The sequence below is a fragment of the Hemibagrus wyckioides genome, linkage group LG11, assembly GCF_019097595.1.
Source record: "Hemibagrus wyckioides isolate EC202008001 linkage group LG11, SWU_Hwy_1.0, whole genome shotgun sequence".
Lineage (NCBI taxonomy): Eukaryota > Metazoa > Chordata > Actinopteri > Siluriformes > Bagridae > Hemibagrus > Hemibagrus wyckioides.
Window position 1 is genome coordinate 24,814,309 of NC_080720.1, and position 24,021 is coordinate 24,838,329.

The window sequence follows — 24,021 nt, forward strand, 5'->3', positions numbered from 1 at the left end:
AGACTGTTGTGTGATCAGCAATTTCTAAAATCTTTTACAATGTAACAACTATGCCACAGTTCACAGAAATTACGTTATATGGCAACAACAATCACAGAGGTAACATTTCCCCATTTTGATTTTTCTGAAACTCATGATTTTTATATATTGTCCTGCTGCAACATGAATGACTGATAAGATAACTGCAGGATACTGTTCAGGTGTTCCTAATGAGATAGACAGTGAGTGTAATTGTCAATGTGCAATTAGTGTAATTAGAGAGATTCACACTCTCCTGCATAGAGCAAATTTGCTCTTTTAAATGGTTTGTTAATGAGCCAAATGAAGCAATTTCTTTCTACAGCTTGTTTTCCTAGAGATATGCCTTTTTTGTGTGCAAACACATGACTAGGCCCCCTCCTCTTTAGCTGACCTCCTCATTAGCACCACTCCCAATATATGACTGTACCAGAAACACTGCATGTGACATCAGAATGTTGTCTTGTGAAAGCCTGTGAATTTTGTAGAAGGCCATGTAAGGAATAGAGTTACAGTTCTCTGAGCAAATGCATTTCATTAGTACTGATCGACATGTGGTAGCAGTAACTAATGGCCAGTCATCGTGCTTAATCCAAGGAAAAAAGTATTTTGAGTGTCAGATTTGTGTTGGAAAAATTGGCTTATAAGCACCACCAATAGGCCTATCTCACATTTTTAAGACTTGCAGTGTGGTCTGCTTGGACCCCTAATAATTTATTATTATTATTACCTCATCATCTTTAAGAAAAATCAACAACAAAGCAACCTTTGGTGCTTAGACCCCTCAAAAACTTGAATCAAACCCACCTCACAGATGGTACAGTAGTGTGCAGGTTCCTCCCTAGTCCTTCCATGCCATATGGTCTCCTTTCCTGCTGCTATCAGCACCTCCTTTACCTTCTGACACTGTTTGAGTGTCCGCAGCAAACAAAACCTGGAAACAACATCCCATGTTCAGACTGCCTCAAAAACAGTTGTAGTTGTCTAAGGCGTGGGAAAGAATTAGGTGTTACAAGTAAACAAGATGATTTTGCTGTCTCATTTAAAGCAATTTACTAAGAAAAGTTGGACATATTTGATGTTGTATGTACAAACCTATCGAGACTATCAACAGAAAAGACCTGACTGTACGTGGTAAAAAGTTTAAAATAAAAACATTAGTATATTTTGGATGACCAAGCCTGTGTGTGAGATTCAGTCAGTTGTGTAGGAGGTAGTTTTGCACTGACGGCTGAACATGCTCCTAACCCGCCTCATTTCTTTTTAGTGGGGACAAAAATCTCCTCACAGAACATGATATAGTCAGTTACAGACTGGATGAGGCCATCAGTGTCTTCTCCACATGCTTCCTGAAACACAAGTTGTCCTAAAATAATCCATAAGGGCCTCCTCTAACAAAATATTGCTAACTGCCTTTATAAACTTCTCAGTATATTTGCAGATTATAACAGGATCAAAGACAATGTGAGTAGCAGTCTGCGTCTTGCATTTAAGTCACAGTGGTGAAAGGGCATTACTGAAAACATGTCTGCAGCTGACCTGGGTGAGATAGTATGTGTCCTATGTAAAACTGGAACTATACTACTTTGGTGCAGTTACATACTAATATGGATTTAACATTTCCAGATATCCTAATCATCCTCACTTATAGTAATTGACAATTGCTTCTCCCATAATATATTAATTCCAAGTGCTGTATTGAAAGGCCTGATATACTTTCAGCACATTATAAAATGTGGACAATATCAAAGTATGTACAACAAAGTATGTTGCCTGAGGTTTGCCAAAGACCACCTTAACACTTCACAAATGCACCTTGGAAAATGTTTTGTGGACTAATGAAACTAAGGTTCAGATGTTTGGAAAGCACACATGGCACTTAGCTCTTAGCACCAGACAACCTAAGAACATGACTGAGCTGAAGCAGTTCTTTAAGGAAGAGTGGTTCAAAATTCCTCATGAACATTGTGCAGGTCTAATCTGCAGCTACAGGAAATGCTTGGTTGAGGTTATTGCTGCCAAAGGAGGATCAACCTGCTAATAAAGCAAAGTGTTTACTTACTTTTTCCATATCACTGTTGTATGTTTTATGGTATGTGTTCAAAAAAAATGAAATATAATTGCTTGTGTTGTTGGCATAAGCTTATTGTGTCTGGCTATACTTGTGACTGTGATGAAGAGATTTTTGACCAATTAACACAGAAAACCAACTAATTCCAAAGGGATAACATACTTTGTCGTGCCATTGCAGAATTACTACTCCTCGACTTTTGGATGTAAATGAGCAAAAAAGCGTTGCCTATTTTTATTTTTCTAAAATGCTGCCTGTTAGTTTAGATGTGTTTCGTGCAATTAAGTTAAGTACATAACACACCAGTCTACTGTTCAGCTTGCATGGTGACTCACACCCACACTTGGTATAGTCAGAGAATGTTTCAGATTGCATACCATTAGCGCACAATGTTTTTTGTTTTTTGCACAACTCTAGAGACTGATGTGTGAAAATATCAGATTAGCAGTTTCTAAAATACTTAAATCAGTCCACCTCTTACTAACTTCCTTACCATAATCAAAGTCAGTGAGATCATACATTTTCTTTATTCTGATCATTGATGTGTATGTTACCTGAAGATACTTGACTGTATCTGCCTGATGTTTTACATTGCACTCCTGCCAAATGATTAGCTAATTAGTAAATGGCATGAATATTCTGGTATACAGGTGTTCCTAATAAAATGGTAAAGGAGCGTGTATATAAACTATGCAGTCGTATCCAGTGTAGTAAAAAGTTTGCATGTTCTGTTAATGGTCTTAATTGTGTGCATAGCAAGGAACTACAGCACAAAGTAGAACAGGATTAAGAACAGGAAGGCTAAATTGGAAATACAGAAATTAGCCACAAAATTTTGGAACCAACAATGATCTATTCCAAAGTGATGGAAAGGCCAACGTGTAAATCAAAGAAAGCATCTGCTGCTGATCCAAAACACACCATATCACTCAGGTCTGGTGCTGGCACTATTATGGTTTGGGCTTGCATGACTGCATCTGAAACAGGCTCACTTATCATTATTGTAACTTATAATGTAACTTGTGGTGGTAGCAGCAGAATTAATTAAGAATTTTACAGAAAACTTGTCTCCCCGTTTACAGGCAAATGCCTCTAATCAGGAAACACTTCATCACACAGCAAGACAATGACCCCAAACACACTGGCAATACAACAAAAGACTTCATTACAGTGGAAAAAGTCAAAGATTTTAGACTGGTCATTAACCATACCATAACTCAATTGTGCATACATTTCACCTCCTGGAGAAAAGACAGAAGGACAAACCCCACAAATGGAAAAACAATTGAAAGAAGCTGCAGTACAAGCCTGGAAAAAAGAATGCAACAACTGGAAATGTCAATGGGTTGCTGACTTATGCCTTTACAGAAGCAATGTATATTCAACCAAATACTTTAAGGCCACCAAAGGTTTGTAACACATCTAGATGTAAAGATCAGGAAATGTAATCCAGTCTGATTCATTGTATCTTATAATCTCAAACCTATATGCCTTCAGTGTCACTGCCATTCCAATACTTTCAGAGGGGACTGCGTAAATATGTACATGTACTGTAAATGTACCTTAAAGGAATATAGAGGATAGGAAAAAAGGAACATAAGTTAAATACCTGTTCTAACAGGATTGTCACTCTTTTCTATCAGATGTGACAGTGTAACAGTCAAACCCCTGACAAATTACATGATGACTAAATGGTCAGCACACTCTGCAGCTCTACCCATGTGTCACTGTCTGGTCACCAAAAACAGCATGGGTACAGTATGGATCGAGTTTAAAATAAACTCACTTGATCATCTCAAAGAGCTTATGGTCGGACACTTTGATGTTCCTTGCCATGTTCCAGGAGAGATGCACCATAGGAACTGCTGATTTTACAGTCTGGAGTTTGTTCCACTCGTACCTTTCCACAGCCAGTTTGTACTGATGTGCTGTAAAGTTCACATATGAACACATGACAGATAAGCACTATGGCTAGAAGAAGCCTTTATTAGAAATTCTGAGTTAGACCACAGGTTCGACCATTATTATAGCGCTTCTGGAGCAGAGAGGGCATAATGGTGTAAATCCTCCATAGCTGTGCTTGATACATGTCATGCTCAATGGCAGTTTGGCAGTACTGACCTTTGAATCATGTTGGGGTTTAAACCACTGAACATCTAATCAGTGACCCAGGTCTTTAACAGTTTAAGCATCTTACCACTCACTTGTGACAGCATGATATATCAAGCACAGCTATGGAGGATTTACACCATAATGCTACAAAGCAAAAATACATTCAATATATGGAGCAAAAAAAAATATTACACCCAACATGCATACCAGTCAGAGGGCCCACATTCCACGAGATGTTATTACACCAGCCAATGGCCTGGACCCAGTGCACTGTTCCTGTGTTGAGCCAAACCAGGTCTCCAGGGCGCTGGATAAACCGGTACACCGGAACATTGGCCTCATACATATCTTCCAGGTTTGGCCACCATGAACCCATCAAGAAGTTGACGTTGTTTTTTTCACAGAACTCACTCATTACCCCCCAGTATGGCTCAGGCACTGCAAACCACTCACAGTCACCCGGCCCAATGTTGATGTTGACAGAGCAGAAATTGTTATGCTCTTGATGACCTGAGGATGCATTGGTGTTTAATTATTATATCATAAGAGAGACATGAAAACTTCAAATGTAATGAAAGAGAAAGGAGTCACAATGGAAAAAAGGTAGGTACAAACACCTATTTGTACCTAAATGTCACGTTACTAACCAGGTGTTCTACAACCAGGAACCTTCATGAAGAGTTGAACAGTGTTCATGCCAAGGATGGTGTGGCCCACATGGCTGAGCAGGTTCCCTGCAGACACCACCCGGGCAAATGCAGGCAGCTTACTCAGTTCCTGTAGCTGCAGCTTCCACCTGTAAGGGAGCACAAATGTCAGCAGCTAAGTGCTTCTATGCATACTGTGTAAATATCAAGTATCTACCCAAACTACAAAAATATTTACAGTTTGGATATACTGATCCACATACTTTTTCTCATCTGAAACATCAATATTCGTCCCAAATTTAATTTGCTTGAAAGGACCTTTACGTCGTCTTGTAACTCTAGTGAGACAGGATGAACAATTTGATAAAGACATATATAGCTAAACATCACTAATGAATCAAAAACCAACAGGTTAAAGAATTATTACTCATACTTTGCTGATGTTGACATTTCAGAATCAGAAAGTTCCTTTTGGCCTTTTTTTTCATTTTCTTCCTAAAATACAGAAACAGAAGAAAAATAAAAGAAATTCAACACAATTTTAACTACAGCTGGCAAAGATTCAATACCCAGTATTATGGGAATCCCAGCAAATGGTGGCTTGGATGAAAAGTATGAAGACATTTTTTAGGATAGACTTTATCTTTATACTTTATTTAATTTATTATACGGTTCCCTCTGAATGTACTTGAACAAGACCAGTTCTTTTATTTTTGCATACAATTTCAACAGATATTTGTTAAGGAAATCAGTTTAAGTCTTTGTTCCTTGGACGTTTCTGGTCAGTTGCCGAGCACATTCAAAACTACAGGGGTAGGTGCTTTATGCACAGTGAGATTGCAATAACATTCAATCATGTGACTAAAATGTCAACTTTAAATCTAGGACAAAATCAGTGGATGGCTGCTCCCTCAGGCCTGGAACTAACAACTTTTGGATATGTAGCACACCTTTTTATCTCTGGAAAGTAAACATTATTAAAGTAACATTTTAAAATTAAATTTAATTAAATTAAAACTGCAAGCTGGTATAATGTTACACCACAAACACTGTGCATTATGAACTCGTGAACAACTGTAAATTTATAACTCAACATTAATGATCACTGTAAAAATGTATATTGTTTCTTCATAATACCTTAAATATCTACAATTTTAATACATTTTGTTTTTGTAAATTGTTAAGAGTGTAACATGCAGTGGTCCTATTGGTAGCTAGACAATTAATAAACGTATAGCTTATTAGGGGCAGTGGTGGCTCAAGTGGTTAAGGCTCCGGGTCATTGACCGGAAGATCAGGGGTTCAAGCCCCAGCACCGCCAAGTTGCCACTGTTGGGCCCTTGAGCAAGGCCCTTAACCCTCTCTGCTCCAGGGGTGCCGTATCATGGCTGACCCTGCGCTCTGACCCCAACCTCCAAGGATGGGATATGCGAAGAAAGAATTTCACTGTGCTGTAATGTATATGTGACAAATAAAGGCTGTTTCGTTTCCTGCTTCAGCAAAATTAAAATTCAACTCAAATACCATTTATTCAAATACCAAATGTTAGCACCATTCACTTTTCATTATCTTCCTGTCATCATTCACCAAAAAAGATTAGTGAGACTATTCCAGAAGCAGTCATAACTGTAGAAGCTGGAGAATCTGCCATATACTGTGCTTGACCATTGAGCTTGAATGTTTTGGATGCGGAGATCATCTTTTCTTCCTCTACACAATGGCCTTTCCATTAATTTGGTAGAGGTTAATCTTGAATTCAGAACTTTCATGGCTCATCCCTAAATGTCTTTGCAAATCCCAATCTGGCCTTCCTTGACATTTCTGGTATCACAGGCTTGGCCATCCTGTCCAATGTCTGGTTGACATGACGTCACTGTTCTTTTTTGACGATCCCCAATGCATATACACTGTCTCTAACCGACTTCCTCTCCTTTCTCAGCTTCTAAATGCCTCGCAATTCTCCAACAAGTAACTCATTGATTTTTATGCAGGTTTATACTTTTTAAAAACAAATGCAGTCATCACAGGAGAAACCCAGGGCTGAGAACAAGAGTAGACATTCGCAGCTGTTAACCTCAATCCCTGTCAGCTGTCTAACTATAGACCAATATCAGACCTGCCCTTTATCTCCAAGATCCTAGAAAAGGCAGTAGCACAGCAATTATTTTTATACCTGCATTGAAATAACATTTATGTAATGTATCAGTCAGGAATTAGGCCTCATCATAGCACAAAGACAGGACTTGTTAAAGTGGTCAATGTGTCTCCATACCGGTGTTACTCGATCTTAGTGAAGCTTTTGACACCATTGACCACACCATTCTACTTGATAGGCTAGAACATGTTGGTGTTAAAGGAACAGCCCTCTCCTGGCTCAGGTCTTATTTGACTGACCATTATCAGTTTGTAGATATAGATGGTGACTTCTCTTTGCATACCAAGGTTATGTTCGGTGTTCCACATGGTTCTGTTTTAGGCCCACTGCTTTTCTCCCTATATATGCTGCAATATATGGTGCAATGATTTGTAAACATGGTATTAGCTTCCACTGTTATGCCGATGACACACAGCTATATGTTTCAGCTAAGTCAGATGAGCGACACCAGCTTATTAAGATAGAAGAATGTGTAAAGAACATTAGACAGTGGATGCTTACTAACTTCCTCCTGCTTAACTCTGACAAGACAGAGGTGCTTGTACTAGGACCACATGCAGCTAGAAGTATGCTTTCTGATAACAGAGTAACAGTGGATGGTCTTTCTGTTTCATCTTGTCCAGCAGTAAAAGATCTTGGTGTGATTATTGACTCTGGTCTTTCGTTCGAACCTCACATAGATATCACTAGGGTAGCTGTTTCATCTCAGAAATATTGCTGAAATATGATGTCACTTCATGATGCAAAAAAGTGTTCATGCTTTTGTTACCTCTAGGTTGGATTATTGTAATGCCTTACTGCCTGGATGTTTCAGTAGGAGCATAAACAAAGTTCCAGTTAGTCCAGAACACAGCAGCTAGAGTCCTAACTAGAACCAAAAGATATGAACACATCACTTCTATGTTAGCCACACTACACTGGCTCCCAGTCAGATTTCGCACTGATTATAAAATACTATTACTAACCTATAAAGCACTAAATGGTCTCGCACCGCAGTACCTGAGCGATCTTTTAGTCTTTCATGATCTGTCACACCTACTCTGATCAAAGGGTGCAGGTTATTTGGTAGTACCTCAAGTAGCAAATTCTACAGCAGGGGGCAGAGCTTTTTCTTTCAAAGCCCCACAGTTATGGAACAGCCTTCCAATTAGTGTTCGGGATTCAGACACAGTCTCAATGTTTAAGTCTAGGCTGAAGACACATTTGTTTAGTTAAGTTTTTAATGTATAGTTTTCTTAGGTAAAGGAGCAGATAGAGTGTTTGGTGTACTGGGATGTTTGGATGCTGTCATCTTACCACCCTCACAAGTCGCTCAGGTTTGCTGACTGTGAAGTGGTTGGAAGTGAAGTAGTGGCTTTGTGTCTGTCACCTTCTGGCTCTCCCTTTTAGTTATGCTGTCATAGCTAGTCTTGCCAGAGTCCCTGCCTGTACTTTACACATAAAATACATTGTCTTTAAACATCACATGATCAGAAGCATACTTTCTCTTTCTCTCTCCATCTTTCTCTGTCGGACTATACACCCCTCTCCTAAACTCAGTGTTTGCCAGTTTCCAGTGTGACCACTGCCTCTACCCCTGATCGGAGTCTCGTTGCTTGGTGGTGCTCACTGATGCTGTGGATGGATCTGTGTGGACAGTCAGCGACCCAGGAGACAGCCGTGGACAGAGCCACTTGGGGACTTTCAAACTGTCACAGATCTGCCATTACATCTGTCAGCTTGTGACAGTAAGGAATTAGTGTCTATAATGACCTCAGAAACTACACTGACCTAATAGTTCCTCATGGGCCATTGACTGCTGTTATAGAAAGGACATTAATCAGTTATAGTTACATTATTTACTGTCCAGTGTCACCCAAATGAGAATGGGTTCCCTTCTGAGGCTGGTTCCTCCCAAGGTTTCTTCCTCATATCATCTCAGTGAGTTTTTCCTTGCCACTGTCGCCACAGGCTTGCTCAATAGGGATAAAATAAGGATTATTATCCTTATAATATCCTTAATATGCTTAGGATTATTATCTGTTTATATTCTTTTGTAAAGTTGCTTTGAGACGATGTCCATTGTAAAAGGTGCTATACAAATAAATTGAATTAAACTGTTAAATATTTAATCTTACAGGTCACACCTGGGCAACAAGAAATTCCTGTCAGTCGCATGTTTCAGTATTTTTGATCACTTTAAAAATGAGTGGGTTGCGGGAAGTGTCAAGTTGAATGTAGCAGTTACAACGGTACTGCCAAGAGTACTTTGACGAGTAATCTACCCTTATACAGTTATCACACTGGTGATACGTTACATGTATGTTTTCTTCACAAAAATGAAAATAAAGATATCCCATAAACCACAACCTCAAAGGACCTCCCACCATCACAAGTGGTGATGTTAAAGTTAAAAAAGTTAAAACAGTAGTGTGCCACTGTTTTAAAGAGCAAACAATCGGAATTCAACTAGGGCAATAGCTCCAAAAGGAAACATACTCAACAAAAAAACAATCCAAACCTGTGACATCACTGGGCTACACCTCAACCAAATTTTGCCCAGTTTCCAAATACATGTCTGTACTATTTTTTTTTTTTTTTGAAAGAAAGTAACACTACATTATTAGAATATAAACTGAAGTGATAGTGATCTAACAAATGCTGGGTTTGACCAACTAAGCAAGCAAATATTCTCTTATTTATGCAATCAGGCATTTATGAATGCTTGTTGCTATTTGCCTTACCCGTAGTGACTCCTGGAAGGATGTAGCCTGATACTGGGCATACTTGGCAATGGTGGTAAGGGACCGGCTGCTTTCACATCGCCACTGCTTTTTGGTGCCGGTGGCATCCCAATTTTCATCAGCCGGCTGACACAGCTGTGTCCGCACCTCCACCAGGTGCTCTGGGTTGGCCTCCACTAGAGTCTTAGTGGAAAACAGACCCAAGTCTAAAGAGATGAGTAAAGAGAGGGAATAAACACAACCCAACTGAACATGGGGAACATCTTTTAGCATCTTTTACCAGAGATCTACACACCAGCAGAATCTTTACTGCTTTTTTGGCAGTAGTATATTCTAAGCTTTAGGGCTTGGCTAATAGTTATTTAATGGAACACTACAGTAACAAGATGTGGTGCCTCTTATTCTGTAAGATTACTGCCACTTTTTCTCCTTTTTTCACATTCTTATTTAGCAACAAATTAGTCGTTTCTTTGTAAAACATAATTTAACATGTTAAATTTGTAAAATAAACATTAGTAAAACATATCCTGGAATACCTTTAGACATACATACATTGACAGACAGACATATACACACACAAACAAACCAACAAAAATATAGCTGCAAGCAGCAATGACGGGACCTCGCACTATGGGCCATCACTACACAGTGCCATCGCCGCCCAGGCGCACCAGACACAGTGAGCACAGTGGGTACATGCATTAAAAGGGGAAATACCAAAAGGAGACTAACAATTTGGGTGTACTGCAAGTGATCACAGCAAAGTCCACTGATGGCAAAACGAAAACTGACTTTCCTTCTAAACTATATAAGGAAAAAAGGGACAGTTTGGGTGTAATGAGATAGATCATAGCAATATCCAGTGATGTTCAAAGGGACAATGGACTCTCCCTCTAAACTATTACTATATCAGTTTATATATATATATATATATATATACACTAAATTTATTGCTATACATTATAGACTGATTTATATGATACTATAATAATATTATTAATATTATACTAATATTATTTACATCATACTATTTTTCTTTTCCTGAAGTGTATATACATTTTTTGGTTGACTCTGTATATATGAACTGTGAAAATGAAGCAATATAGTAAAAAAAATTAAATAACGGGATAAGAGCCTCTAGTGGACATAGTCTAGTACTGCAGGAGTCAGGTGAAAATGTACTAGTCAATGCACTGATAAATGTAGAAATTTGTTGTGAGCCATTTGAGCGTCACAAAATCATGAAACTAAGCAGAATCGCTCACAACCAGTTGTTCGTTCTATTTAAAATTCTTTTTGAAACATTAGGGCCTTCCACTGTTAAGATATAAGAACATTAATATTTAGGGCCTGAGCACCGAAGGAGGTCTTGCACCGTAGGTGCGGAAGACCTATTGTTTTCGTTAGAATTTTTTATTTATTTTTATTTGTTTTCTTTCAACCTTTCGGGGCATTCTGGACCCCTTAACATGCTCAAAAACTCTTGAAAATCAACAGACAAGTTGGAATCTGCTGCCATTAGGATGTCACCGTGGCTCGGCCCTGGGCGTGGCACACACCCGTTACAGTGCCCCCTGGAAAATCTTGCTGCATAGCTGATACACACTTGCACGTATCCATGTACAACTTGGTACACACTTGGATCTCATTGAACTGAACAACTTTCACACTGCATGTCATTAAGTCTAATCCACAGGAAGTGAGTTATTTTGAGTTGTTTGCAAAACACACCCAATGGAATTTGAAATACTCCTCCTAGGGAATTGATACAACCGCCACCAAACCAGGCTAAAATGATCAAGACATTGATAATGCAAAATTGTGAAGGGATTTTTGATATCTCAAACGGTTCAGCCGTGAGAAGCCCTTAAACTTATGGTGAATAAAACAAAACAGGGAGTGGCTAATAACTTCTGTGCACATTACGTGATCTACATGAAACCTTAGGTTTATGTTAAGCATTGAAAGCTGATCACACTGATATGACAACTGTGAGTCTCGGTCATAGCGCCTCCAACTGGCAGCAGGAAGTGTGTCACTTTTTGAAATCTCTAATATTTTCTCCCTTACTTTCACCTGATTTGGTTCAAAATCAGTCAGAATAATGACAAGACATGGCTGATGTGAAACTGTGAAGGAATTTTTGATACCTTGAATTGTGTTACTATGGCGATGATTTACATGAGAACATAATAGAAGAAAATGAATCTTCTCATATCTTACGAGTGGAAAGGCCTAATGTTCCAAAATATTTCCCATAGAGAGTGTAAATGTTTATGAGAAAGGCCATTGTGGCTGGTCACCAGGCATGGCACAGGGCTGTCACAGCGCCCCCTGGAACTTTGTCAGAAATATAGCGGCACAGCTCATCTTCACTTGCGCATATATGCATGAGAGCCGGTATACATTTAGTTCTCATTGAGCTCAAAACACACCCAATGGAATTTGATATACTCCTCCTAGGGGATTTGTATGATTTTGACCAAACAGGGCCCAATATGATCTGAAGACATTGAGGATCTAAAATTGCTAAGGGATTTTTGATATCTCAAACGGTTCAGCCGTGAGAAGCCCTTAAACGTATGGCGAATAAAAGGAAACAGGAAGTGGCTAATAACTTCGGTGTATATTGTGTCATGTACGTCAATCCTCAAATTTATGTTAAGTGAAGAAAGCTGAACACATGGACATGACTACTGTGAGTGTCACTCATACTCATACAAACTGTGAAGGAATTTGTGATATTTTGAATGATGTTGCTATGGTGAGGACATAATAAAAAAATATTAATGTTCTTATATCTTAACAGTGGAAAGCCCTAATGTTTCAAAAAAAATTACATAGAAAGAACAACTGGTTGTGAGTAATTCTGCTTAGTTTCATGATTTTGTGACGCTCTAACGGCTCACAACAAATTTTTACATTTATCAGTCCATTGACTGGACATGGTTTTGGCCTGACTCCTGCAGTACTAGACTATGTCCACTAGAGGCTCTTTCCACTTTATTTTTTTTAAATATGGCTTCATGTTCACAATTTATATATACAGAGTCAGCCAAAAAATGTATATACACTTCAGGAAAAGAAAAAGTAGACATTTTTTCCTGGGTGACTCTCTCACTTTATATATAAACTGATATAGAAATATAGTTTAGAGGGAGAGTCATTGTCCCTTTTGACATCACTGGACATTGCTATGATCTGTTTCATTACACCCAAACTGTCACTTTTGCCCTTATATAGTTTAGAGTTAGAGAGTTAGTGTTCTTGTTGCCATCAGTGGACATTGCTGTGATCACTTTCATTAGACTCAAATTGTCACTCTTGTCCTTTTGGTATTTCCCCTTTTAATGCATGTACCCACTGTGCTCACTGCGTCTGGTGCACCTGGGCGGCGATGGCACCGTGTAGTGATGGCCCATAGTGTGAGGGCCCGTCATTGCTGCTTGCAGCTATATTTTTCTATTATGTCCTCACAATAGCAACATCATTCAAAATATCACAAATTCCTTCACAGTTTGACATCCGCCATGTCCTGACATTATTGTGACTGATTTTCAACCAAATCAGGTGAAAGAAAGGGAAAACATTAGAGATTTCTAAAATTGACACACTTCCTGCTGCCAGTTGGTGGTGCTATGACTGACACTGACAGTAGTCATGTCCGTGTGATCAGCTTTCGTCTCTTAACATAAAGTTGAGGTTTGATGTACATCACACAATATACACCGAAGTTATTAGTCACTTCCTGTTTCCTTTTATTCATCATAAGTTTAAGGGCTCCTCACGGCTGAACCGTTTGAGATATCAAAAATCCCTTATCAACTTTAGATCCTCAATGTCTTCAGATCATATTGGACCCTGTTTGGTCAAAATCATACAAATCCCCTAGGAGGAGTATATCAAATTCCATTGGGTGCATTTTTCAAACATCCCAAAATAACTGACTTCCTGTTAAGCAGATCCCATGACAAGTGGATGGATGTCATTTAGCTCAGTGAGATTTAAATGTATACCGGCTCTCATGCATATATGTGCAAGTGAAGATGAGCTGTGCAGCTATATTTCTGACAAAGTTCCAGGGGGCGCTGTGACAGCCCTGTGCCACGCCTGGTGACCAGCCACAATGGCCTTTCTCAAACATTTACACTCTCTATGGGAAATATTTTGGATCATTAGGCCTTTCCACTCGTAAGATATGAGAAGATTCATTTTCTTCTATTATGTTCTCATGTAAATCGTCCCCATAGTAACATGATTCAAGGTATCAAAAATTCCTTCACAGTTTCACATCAGCCATGTCTTGTCATTATTCTGACTGATTTTGAACCAAATCAGGTGAAAGTAAGGGAGAAAATATTAGAGATTTCAAAAAGTGACACACTTCCTGCTGCCAGTTGGAGGCGCTATGACCGAGACTCACAGTTGTCATATCAGTGTGACCAGCTTTCAATGCTTAACATAATCCTAAGGTTTCATGTAGATCACTTAATGTGCACAGAAGTTATTAGCCACTTCCTGTTTCGTTTTATTCACCATAAGTTTAAGGGCTTCTCACGGCTGAACCGTTTGAGATATCAAAAATCCCTTCACAATTTTGCATTATCAATGTCTTGATCATTTTAGCCTGGGTTTGGTGGCGGTTGTATCAATTCCATAGGAGGAGTATTTCAAATTCCATTGGGTGTGTTTTGCAAACAACTCAAAATAACTCACTTCCTGTGGATTAGACTTAATGACATGCAGTGTGAAAGTTGTTCAGTTCAATGAGATCAAAGTGTGTACCAAGTTGTACATGGATACGTGCAAGTGTGTATCAGCTATGCAGCAAGATGTTCCAGGGGGCGCTGTAACGGGTGTGTGCCACGCCCAGGGCCGAGCCACGTCCTAATGGCCGCAGATTCCAACCTGTCTGTTGATTTTCAAGAGTTTTTGAGCATGTTAAGGGGTCCAGAATGCCCCGAAAGGTTGAAAGAAAACAAATAAAAATAAATAAAAAATTCTAACGAAAACAATAGGTCTTCCGCACCTACGGTGCAAGACCTCCTTCGGTGCTCAGGCCCTAAATATTAATGTTCTTATATCTTAACAGTGGAAGGCCCTAATGTTTCAAAAAGAATTTTAAATAGAACGAACAACTGGTTGTGAGCGATTCTGCTTAGTTTCATGATTTTGTGACGCTCAAATGGCTCACAACAAATTTCTACATTTATCAGTGCATTGACTAGTACATTTTCACCTGACTCCTGCAGTACTAGACTATGTCCACTAGAGGCTCTTATCCCGTTATTTAATTTTTTTTTACTATATTGCTTCATTTTCACAGTTCATATATACAGAGTCAACCAAAAAATGTATATACACTTCAGGAAAAGAAAAATAGTATGATGTAAATCCCGAAAGGTTGAAAAAAAAATAAAATAAAAAAAAATAAAACATAAATTCTAACGAAAACAATAGGTCTTCCGCACCTATGGTGCAAGGCCTTTGGCCTTGCTCCTTCGGTGCTCGAGTCCTAATAAATCTTACCCAGTTTGAGAGCTCCTGCCAAGCCACGGATGACAGTGACTGGGTTGGATGGATTGGTACAGAACTGGTGTAGTGGAGGAAAGAATGCATCTCTCTTATTCTCCAACTGCGAGGATTACAGGTAAAGTAAATAAATAAATAAATAATCAGAAGCAAAATGTGATAGAGCTTGCATTACAACATAACATAACTAAGTGGTAGTGTACTCACATAAATGCTGGGTGTGGGGGGGTTGAGCTTGTCCTTTGGCAGAGGGGGTGATGGGGGTGGAGGAAGGCGGGGTGGAGGGCACTTATCCAGCAGGCTGCTGCTGCTTGAAAGACCATTCTTCCCAATATTTCTGCTGGATTAGAAATTTTTGTGTCTTTTTTTTTGTTTTACATAGCAAAACAGTTTTATGACTAAAACACTTGTGGACAGTTAAGGGGACAGACTATTATAAATACACTCAATGTCTACTTTTAGAAACACCTGTTTATTTATGCATCTAATCTAAGATCTAATCAGCTAACCTTGTGGCAGCTGCACAAGATGCAAACAATTATGAAGGTACAGGTCCAGACCTTTAGACAATCTTCCAGTCAAACATCAGAATGAAGTAAAAGTCTGACTGTGACTTTGATCAGGGCATAGATATTTGTACAAGATGGGCTGTTTTAAGTATTTCATAAATTGCTGATTTCCTGGGAATTTCACATACAAAAATCTCTAGAGTTAATGTGAAAAGATAAAAATAAGGTGGACAAAGAGTGTAAATTACAGTTATACAAGACAAATATTATATATAAATGCATTATTTACATTATAATATACATAATGTCTCCAGTTACAAATACCTTGTACCCTATGGCCAAAAGTAAGTGGACTCCTGAACATCACAGTAAAAAAAATCATCATTACCTAACTTCACCAATGCTCTTGTGGCTGTATTATGAACCCGCTCAGCCATGTTCTAAAGCAGAGTTATTATTTCAACAAAGGGTGAGTAAATGTGGAATGGGATGTTAAAAAGGCATACATGGATGTGATGGTCAGGTGCCCACAAACCTTTTTGGCATGTTAGTATCATGAGAAACTTTTGGGTAACATGGGTATCATCTGGTACAACACCTTTTATATACTGACCACCATTTGATATTATTTGAATAATAAACTAAAGAATAAGAAAAGAATATTTTACTGCTGTAGTTAAACCTATAAATGCAACTGATGTATCTGTCGTAATGCAAAAATGTATTTTATAGATTAAAATTATTTTATTTATTGTATAGTTTTCCACAGGTGCAGAAACTGAAATTTACATTTAAGGCATTTGGCAGATGCCCTTATCCAGAGTGACGAACAAAAGTGCTTTGAACTCTCTAATGAATACAGTAAACAAAGTGAAATGATGCTTCAGCATTGAGCAAAATGTCTTCCAGACACATTTTACATCAACTTATATCCTTTGCCAAAACCTGAAATCACTGCTTCAAGAAATGAAGCAGCAATAATTTTTTACTGTATAGGCCATATATTGTAAGATGTTAATGTGTGCTACAGTGAGGCAGACAGCAATTAAACAGAAGAGCTTGTGGCCTATTCTGTAATTCTCTGCTGTCTTTTTCCATTTCTGTGCCTACGTGGCAATATATTTCTGGAAGACATTTTACCCTGTGTATAGACATATGTGCTAGCCTTGGGGCTGTTGATTTATCATGAATTACAGTAAGTTAGAAAGTTGGACGATTTAAAAGTCTGTCAGAAAATGTGGTGTGTGCAGTTTAAGACACCAATATAAATTGCAGAATCTTGTAAAATGTGTGTGGTCTTTTTTAGATTTTGTGCTTTCTTAACATTGACTTCAATAAATGTTGTCTAACTCCGAGAATGGCAAAAAAACGTCTTTTTATGATACACCTTAGCTTTCATGCTCAAAATGTCAAAATAAAACATGAACTGGGGCTTTTATAATTGCCCTAAACAGGTGTGTATTAAAAAAGATATATACACCGAAATAGGGCATAACATTATGACCACCTGCCTAATATTGTGTTGGTCCCCATTTTGCTGCCAAAACAGCCCAGACCCATCGGAGGCATGGACTCCACTAGCTCTGGTCTAGTTGGTATCTGGCACCAAGATGGTAGCAGCAGACCCTTACAGATCCTCATGCAACTTACAGGACTTAAAGGATACTTTTGATAGATACTGACCACTGCAGACAGAGAACACCCCACAAGAGCTGCAATTTTGGAGATGATCTGATCCAGTCGTCTAGCCATCACAATTTGGCCGTTGTCAAACTCACTCAAATCCTTATGCTTGCCCATTTTTGCTGCTTCTGACATCCATTTTAAGCACAAAATGTTCACATGCTGCCTAATATATCCCACCCACTAAGAAAGCCACTGAACATGTACCGCCACAGAGCAGTGTAACCTAAGTGTGCTATCCACTCTCTTCCATATACATGAGCTCAGAGATGCCCATGGGTAGAGAGTGTATGCCATCCCTCCCACCCAGAGAACACAGTCAACATTCCTCTCCTGGCCATGGATGGATGTTGCATCGCCAGAAAACGAAGTTGTGATCTCTGGATGATAGGGTAAATGACTTTTCTTTATGCCGCTCCAGAGTAAAAAAAAAAAAAAAGGCAAATATAAAACTGTAATTACGACCTGCCACAAAAAGTTCTGCTCATATAAGCACATAACCTATCCATATCCTACCTACCTGCATACTTTGAGGACATCTGAAGTTGTTGGATAGATAGATACAGTGAAAGATGAATGCATGCCTCTGAGGAGAGGGCCAGCTTTGACACAGGCCTCAGATGGCTCAGTCTTTAGTGGGCTCTGAGAGTCCTCAGAACATGCCTCTCCATTTACTGCAGCTGAGTCAGGCTTGGTAAAGCTACCTGTGGGCTCACTGGTACGTGGTGAGGATGAAGTGGCAGACAATGCTGAGGTGGGTGAAGAGGCAGCTGAGATGGAACCCAGGTGAACATGATTAAGCCTGGAGCCTGCTACCAGGCTCTCCTTGCCCATCACTGGAGCACAGAGTTGTGGACTGCCTGAGGAGTGGGTAGGTGGCGAGCCAGATGTGTGCTTGGGGCTGCAGTGTTTGGCCGGAGTGGCACAACTGCCTTGCACATGCTCGCTCTCTTTGGTCACGGGAATGCCTGAGGTAGCTGTGTGCATGGAAGCAGTTAATAAAGAAGCCGAGGAGGGGGGCGGACAGGACAGGTGATTGACAGCTGGCTCAGAACAGTTGCTAGGGGTCGCAGTGGAATGTCCGACCTGATTGTGAGGGCCACCATCAGCCCAGCCACTGGAAGTGTTTGCCATTTCCCCATTGGGACCTGCCCAATGAGGACCTGGGCATTTTTGAAGCCCCTGCAAAACAGAAAGGGTGGTGATGTATTTTATTTAGGTAAAATAGAAAACAGATTCAACAATACTAGTCATAGTTCTACAACCTCTGGCAAAAATGGAATCACCACACTTAAAGATTTCTTACACACCTTACCTATTGGGCTAACTAAAAGGAACATTGCCCCAACAAGAGATTTGACAATTGAATGGACTGTAAATGTCCTTCAAGAAGGCAATTCAACCTGGGGTGTGGCTATTCCCAGTCAGCTGAGTGTAACTACATAAGTACAAATGATACTACAAAATAAACAAAAACAATGGGATGGTTATAAAAGGAGAACATAAGGGTAGAAAAAGGAAGACATCAAAGTGTCAGGATAGAAAACCCAAAGCAATGTGCCTTGAAAATTCACAAAAAAAATAAATGGAAAACAAATGAGTGGAAACAGAAGTTGAATTAAATGGGATTTAGATTAAAAAAAAAGCGAAAGAAAAGCAATCATGCCGTGTGGATGATTGGATGAATGTGATGTTCAGGGATAAATCACGAATTGACACTGGCCAGGGAGATGCTGAAACTTTTGTTTGGTGCCATTCTAATGAAACAACTCATTTATGACATGAGGTTCCAGCGAAGGATCAATGGAATAGCAATCGTTACCTTAATAGTTAGTGCACAAGTGTAGACTAATATTATAAACTATTTCATTGATGGAAGTTAGCTTAGTGAAGTCGTCACTTTCAGGATCTGCATCATACCACAGTGAAAAAAGAGTGTTTAAGTTTTTCTTCAGAAAAGGCATATGAACTCGTTGATAAGACTCTCTCCTGAAAAGCTAATCTGTCAACCACTATTCTAAATAGTTGGAACCCGCTTGATGGAGTTAAGTCCATGGCTCAAAGAAATCAGCCAGCTGGAGCAACACATTAATAATAATAAAATAATAATTATCTATTATTAATGATGATTGTTAATGATGATTATATTGATTCCCAATCAATGAATGATTTCATAATTGTTTCCTGTACCTGATCTCGAAAAACTGACATTAATTAAAATAATTAATTTAATACCTTACAAAACCAAAATACTCAGTGATTAAAATTATTTGTTTATTTGTGATTTGCACAGTGAACATGTTCCAAGTGTGGTGATTTTAATAATTTTTGCCAGGGGTTGTTAACAAAGCACTTAAGGAACACAATTTAACTGCAGTAGGGCAGCAATTGCTTTACACAAACCTGAGTGTTTCTAAGATGCTGGCTCTCCCACGCATCACCCAGGCTTGTGCAGTTGTGAGGTAGTACATTTAAGTGCAGGTAAGGCACGTCTCCATTGGTTCCTGGTCGTGGTGTGTGATTATTGCCAACTAAGTGGGACTGGGGACTAGCAGGGTGTGGCCCATTGGCCAGTGGCTGAGAAGCGCAGGGGGGGCGAAGTACAAAACTGCAGGATTGGGACAGTGAAGGAACAGGTGTGGGGCCATTGGAGACGGGGGGCTGCATCTGTCCAGCTGCATTCTGTCCCATCTTTACAGGTAAAACAAACATACAGAGAGTATAAAGAATCTAACCATAAATATTTGAGCTATCTGCCTGCACAGGCTCATTACAAATAACAGGAAAAACAAATAGAACTCGCGAAAGAAAGAAAGAGTGAGCGAGCAAAAGAAAGAGCGAGCGAAAGAAAGAGCGAGCGAAAGAAAGAAAGAACACTAAAATCTAAATGACTAATTGACTGATTCACAAAATTTGAAGAAAGTGAATAGGCAAAAAGGAAAAACTGAAATCGCTAATAAACAACACAAAGCAGTCTGTAGTGAAAAAATGTCTAGTTTAATCTTTACAGCTTGTACCCTTAAACCATTTTCAAATAAGAAACGCACTAAAATCCAGGACCAGAAATGAAGTCTAGTATTGAATAGACCACAAAGACAAGTTTGGGCAAGTCACTGTAATGTATGTTTTTTTGATTTTGTTTTTCAAGGACAACTCATTGCTAAATTTTTTTACATGTAGTTCCCGTGCCTTTCCAGGATCAATGATGCCTTTCCCTTTGACTTTACATCACATTCATCCAGAAGACTTAATATTCAAAGAACAAGCTGGTATTTTTAAGCTCATGTTATACTAGAAATATCAGAAGCATCACAGCAGAACCACTATCCAATATGTTCCCTGAAAAATTAATGCAGCCTTTTATGATGCATGAAGCCTGATGCATGCTCACAAAGTATATTAATTCTGAGTGGAAACTCCAGAAAAGTGCATATGTAAACCTGTTGCTGGTGCAACTGCATTGCTGTGAGCTGAGCTTCTAGCTGTTCCAGCATCTGCAACTGCACTGGCTTCAGACTTGCCCTGTTAGCCCGCAGCTGCTCCAAAAACTGGAAAAAAAAGAAGACAAAAAAGGAAAAAAAAATCAGGAAGGAAAAGCACACAGATGTGCTATATCTGTGCTATATCACCAAGTGTTTAGGGAGAGTAGATGCACTGTTAAAAAAAAAGGATGGTGGAATACTATCAAGGTGCAGGTTATTAAAAAAATCTATTAGTGCATATAAACCCTTTTGAAACAAATTAATACAGTAACATTAATATGGTGGTTAAGTTGCAAGGCCTTACAAAATTGATCTGCAAGGCTCTCACCCAAAGCAAGATTGAAGCTTTAGCTACAAGCTGTAGTTTGTAGGGTGGTGGATAAACAGCTCTTCTATGGTTGTCAGTCTTCAATTTTGAGTTAATCAAAACTGGTTATATTAAATGTGTGAAATTGCTCTCTTCATTTTAAAACCTTAAGAAAACATCACTTACAATATGTGTAAATTGGCCAAATACAGTCCCCTTAGAAAGGACAGCAAAGCCAATTCTTGTGCCATATCTTGTGACATGATTGCCTGATGCCACAAAAGTTTTATGGACTGATGACACTAAGATTAACCTATACCAAAATTATGGAAAGGCCAAAGTGTGGAAAAAGGAAGGATCTGTATGATCCAAAATATATAAGTAGCAACCACCATCAGTGCTTACTGCTTACCAGTATTCAGGGTGAAAATCGATAATTTTGTATACCAATTGTCCCAAAATTGCTATCAAATTATTATTTGTGGTTCAAATTAAATGCAAATACATTGGCTAGAAAACTAATTAAAATTCCCTTTAATCTGATATAAATATCAAAAAAATTTGCTCTTTGTTAAGTTGACCGTGTAATTACCAGTGCAATGTGTTGCACCCCCCCCGAGTGTTACGCCCGACACGCATGTGTTTTAAGGTCAAATGCAAACTATTTTGGGTTCATGAATACTAAATGAGGTGACATTCAGGAAATGCGTGAATAAATACAGTTTCTATAGGTGCAAACTTTATTAGCATATGGCCACCCTACTCTGAGAAATTAGTTCCTGAATTCAGCCCAAATATTTGCCATACCAGGTACAGCCAAAATGGTTATATATTCTGAAAGTAGAGATTACAACCTTCCTTTTGATGTAAAAATTATTTTTAGAAACGAACACTTTGCAACTTGCATTTACATCTAAATCCACGCTTCCTGATCTTTTGACCCTGTGCGGTGGCTTCGATATCGGAGAGAGAGTCGGAACATCATTTTGTGTAAGCTACTTTTCTGACAGGCGATAAATCCATTCGTTGAATCAGGGGGAAATTTTTTAATTATTTAACAAGTGAATACTGCATCAAATTATTTGGTAAGAAAAAATTAATTTTCTTTTTTTTGACAAGAATTTTTTCTTGCCTCTGGCACAATCCCAGTATGTATGAATTCTGGAAGGCAGTGGTTTTCCAATGACCATGTGAAATATCAGGAACTTCAAACATCATATAGAGACATGTTTTTTTTAAATCTACAACCTTAAAAAGTGTCTGAACTGCAGTGGTGGGCCGTCATGGCCAGCAAGGCCTTCTCTGCTGGCCTAAACAGCAGTCATCTAAATCACTGACCTGCATTTTAATATATTTTTCCATGAACGTGTATTCAATTATTCCCAATATTCTAGTCTTTCATAGCTTTTCTCTTGGTTGAGCTGCTTCCAGTAGTGTATATTTATGATAAGGGTTTTTATCCAATCATATTTCAGCCAGTGGCTGACATCATGTGTTGCCAGGGTGAAATAAATCTGCCTTAAGGCCTTCAGCATCAATAGTGCAGGCGCCCGTAGCTTAAAATAAGTGGCAATGAAATTGTTCCATTAACCAATCAGATTTCAAGTTGGCGTCACTGGGGCCATATAGCAGGCATACGATTATGTCAGCAATTTCCCGTCCTTTGATTGGATAATTGGAGTCGTCAGAGGCAGTGAACCGCACAAACTAAATAAAATATATATATTTTAACTCACAATGCCTGACAGAGGAGAAGAAATCAATTTGCATCCTTACAAATGCATTTTCAAAGTGGACTGTAATAAAATTGACTATTCCTTGTGAGGTGTGAAAAAGAGATATTTTCAAAATTCAACAGTCTGGAATTGTCAATGAGATCTTTCAGAAACAACCAATAAAATAAGAAAAATACTAAGTTGAAAATTTGATGGTGGTTACTAATACAGGCACATTGGTCAAGCATGGTGGAGGTACCATCATGGTAAGGGCTTCTCGTGGAAGCATGGCTGCTTCTGGATCTCATTAAACTTTATTGATGATGTAACTCTTGGTGATAGCAGGACAATCAATTCAGAAGCCTACATACACATTACGTCTGCCAATTTACATAAAAAATATATCAATTCTAACTGAGAGGAAATTCATCAAGAAGAAAGATAATGATTTGGTGACTGGGGAGGCCACTAAATAATCTCATTTTAATTCTTCATGTAACCATTTTGAAATGACTTTTACTAGTGATGATTTGGTGACATGCTGCTTGATCATGCTGGAAGTAGTCATAAAATGGGTAAATTCTAGCCAGAAAGGCATGTTTAAGTTTAGCAACTATAAGCTGAATACAACCTGATGTGGTCTTCTGCTTTTCTAGTCCATTCTCCTCAATGGTTTATAAGTTGTGAACAGTTATTTGAGTTACCAGCTCAAACCTGCCTGGCCATTCTCCTTTTTACCATGTTAACAGATTTATTTTAGATGTGAATAAAAAAACATACATGGTTCCATACGAGTAACTAATTTAATAAATTTGAGGCTTAGCCCAGAGCCTTAAGCCTACCATAACTATACTTGCTCCTCAGCTCATTACCCCAAAATAGATAAAATAAATCTATTTTTAAACAAATCTAAGTACACAACAAATGTATAAATAAATAAATTGTGTATTAGTGCATTTAACAACAAATTGCTAAGCTGGCAGGGTGTCTCTTATAGATAAGAACCTCCACTACTTTGCATGACACTGCTCAGGCTAAAATGCTAATACCAGGAGACACTAAAGACA

At 38.7% G+C, this 24,021-nt stretch overlaps 1 protein-coding gene across 8 annotated transcripts in view; it reads right to left on the reverse strand.

Moving 5' to 3' along the window:
• Positions 1-24,021, reverse strand: part of LOC131362280 (histone demethylase UTY-like) — an 87,688-nt gene that overhangs the window by 13,233 nt on the left and 50,434 nt on the right. For 5 of the 8 annotated variants that reach the window (XM_058404204.1, XM_058404209.1, XM_058404212.1 and 2 more), the window contains 12 exons: positions 20,891-20,998; positions 19,854-20,141; positions 17,971-18,632; positions 15,466-15,598; positions 15,256-15,361; positions 9,727-9,932; positions 5,282-5,343; positions 5,112-5,186; positions 4,849-4,997; positions 4,409-4,711; positions 3,876-4,017; positions 826-952 (listed from right to left, as the gene is read on the reverse strand). In XM_058404204.1, coding sequence (XP_058260187.1) covers positions 826-952; positions 3,876-4,017; positions 4,409-4,711; positions 4,849-4,997; positions 5,112-5,186; positions 5,282-5,343; positions 9,727-9,932; positions 15,256-15,361; positions 15,466-15,598; positions 17,971-18,632; positions 19,854-20,141; positions 20,891-20,998 — 2,361 coding nt within the window. The remainder of the gene's footprint in view (positions 1-825; positions 953-3,875; positions 4,018-4,408; positions 4,712-4,848; positions 4,998-5,111; positions 5,187-5,281; positions 5,344-9,726; positions 9,933-15,255; positions 15,362-15,465; positions 15,599-17,970; positions 18,633-19,853; positions 20,142-20,890; positions 20,999-24,021) is intronic. The other 3 variants (XM_058404205.1, XM_058404207.1, XM_058404211.1) reach the window with 2 other exon arrangements.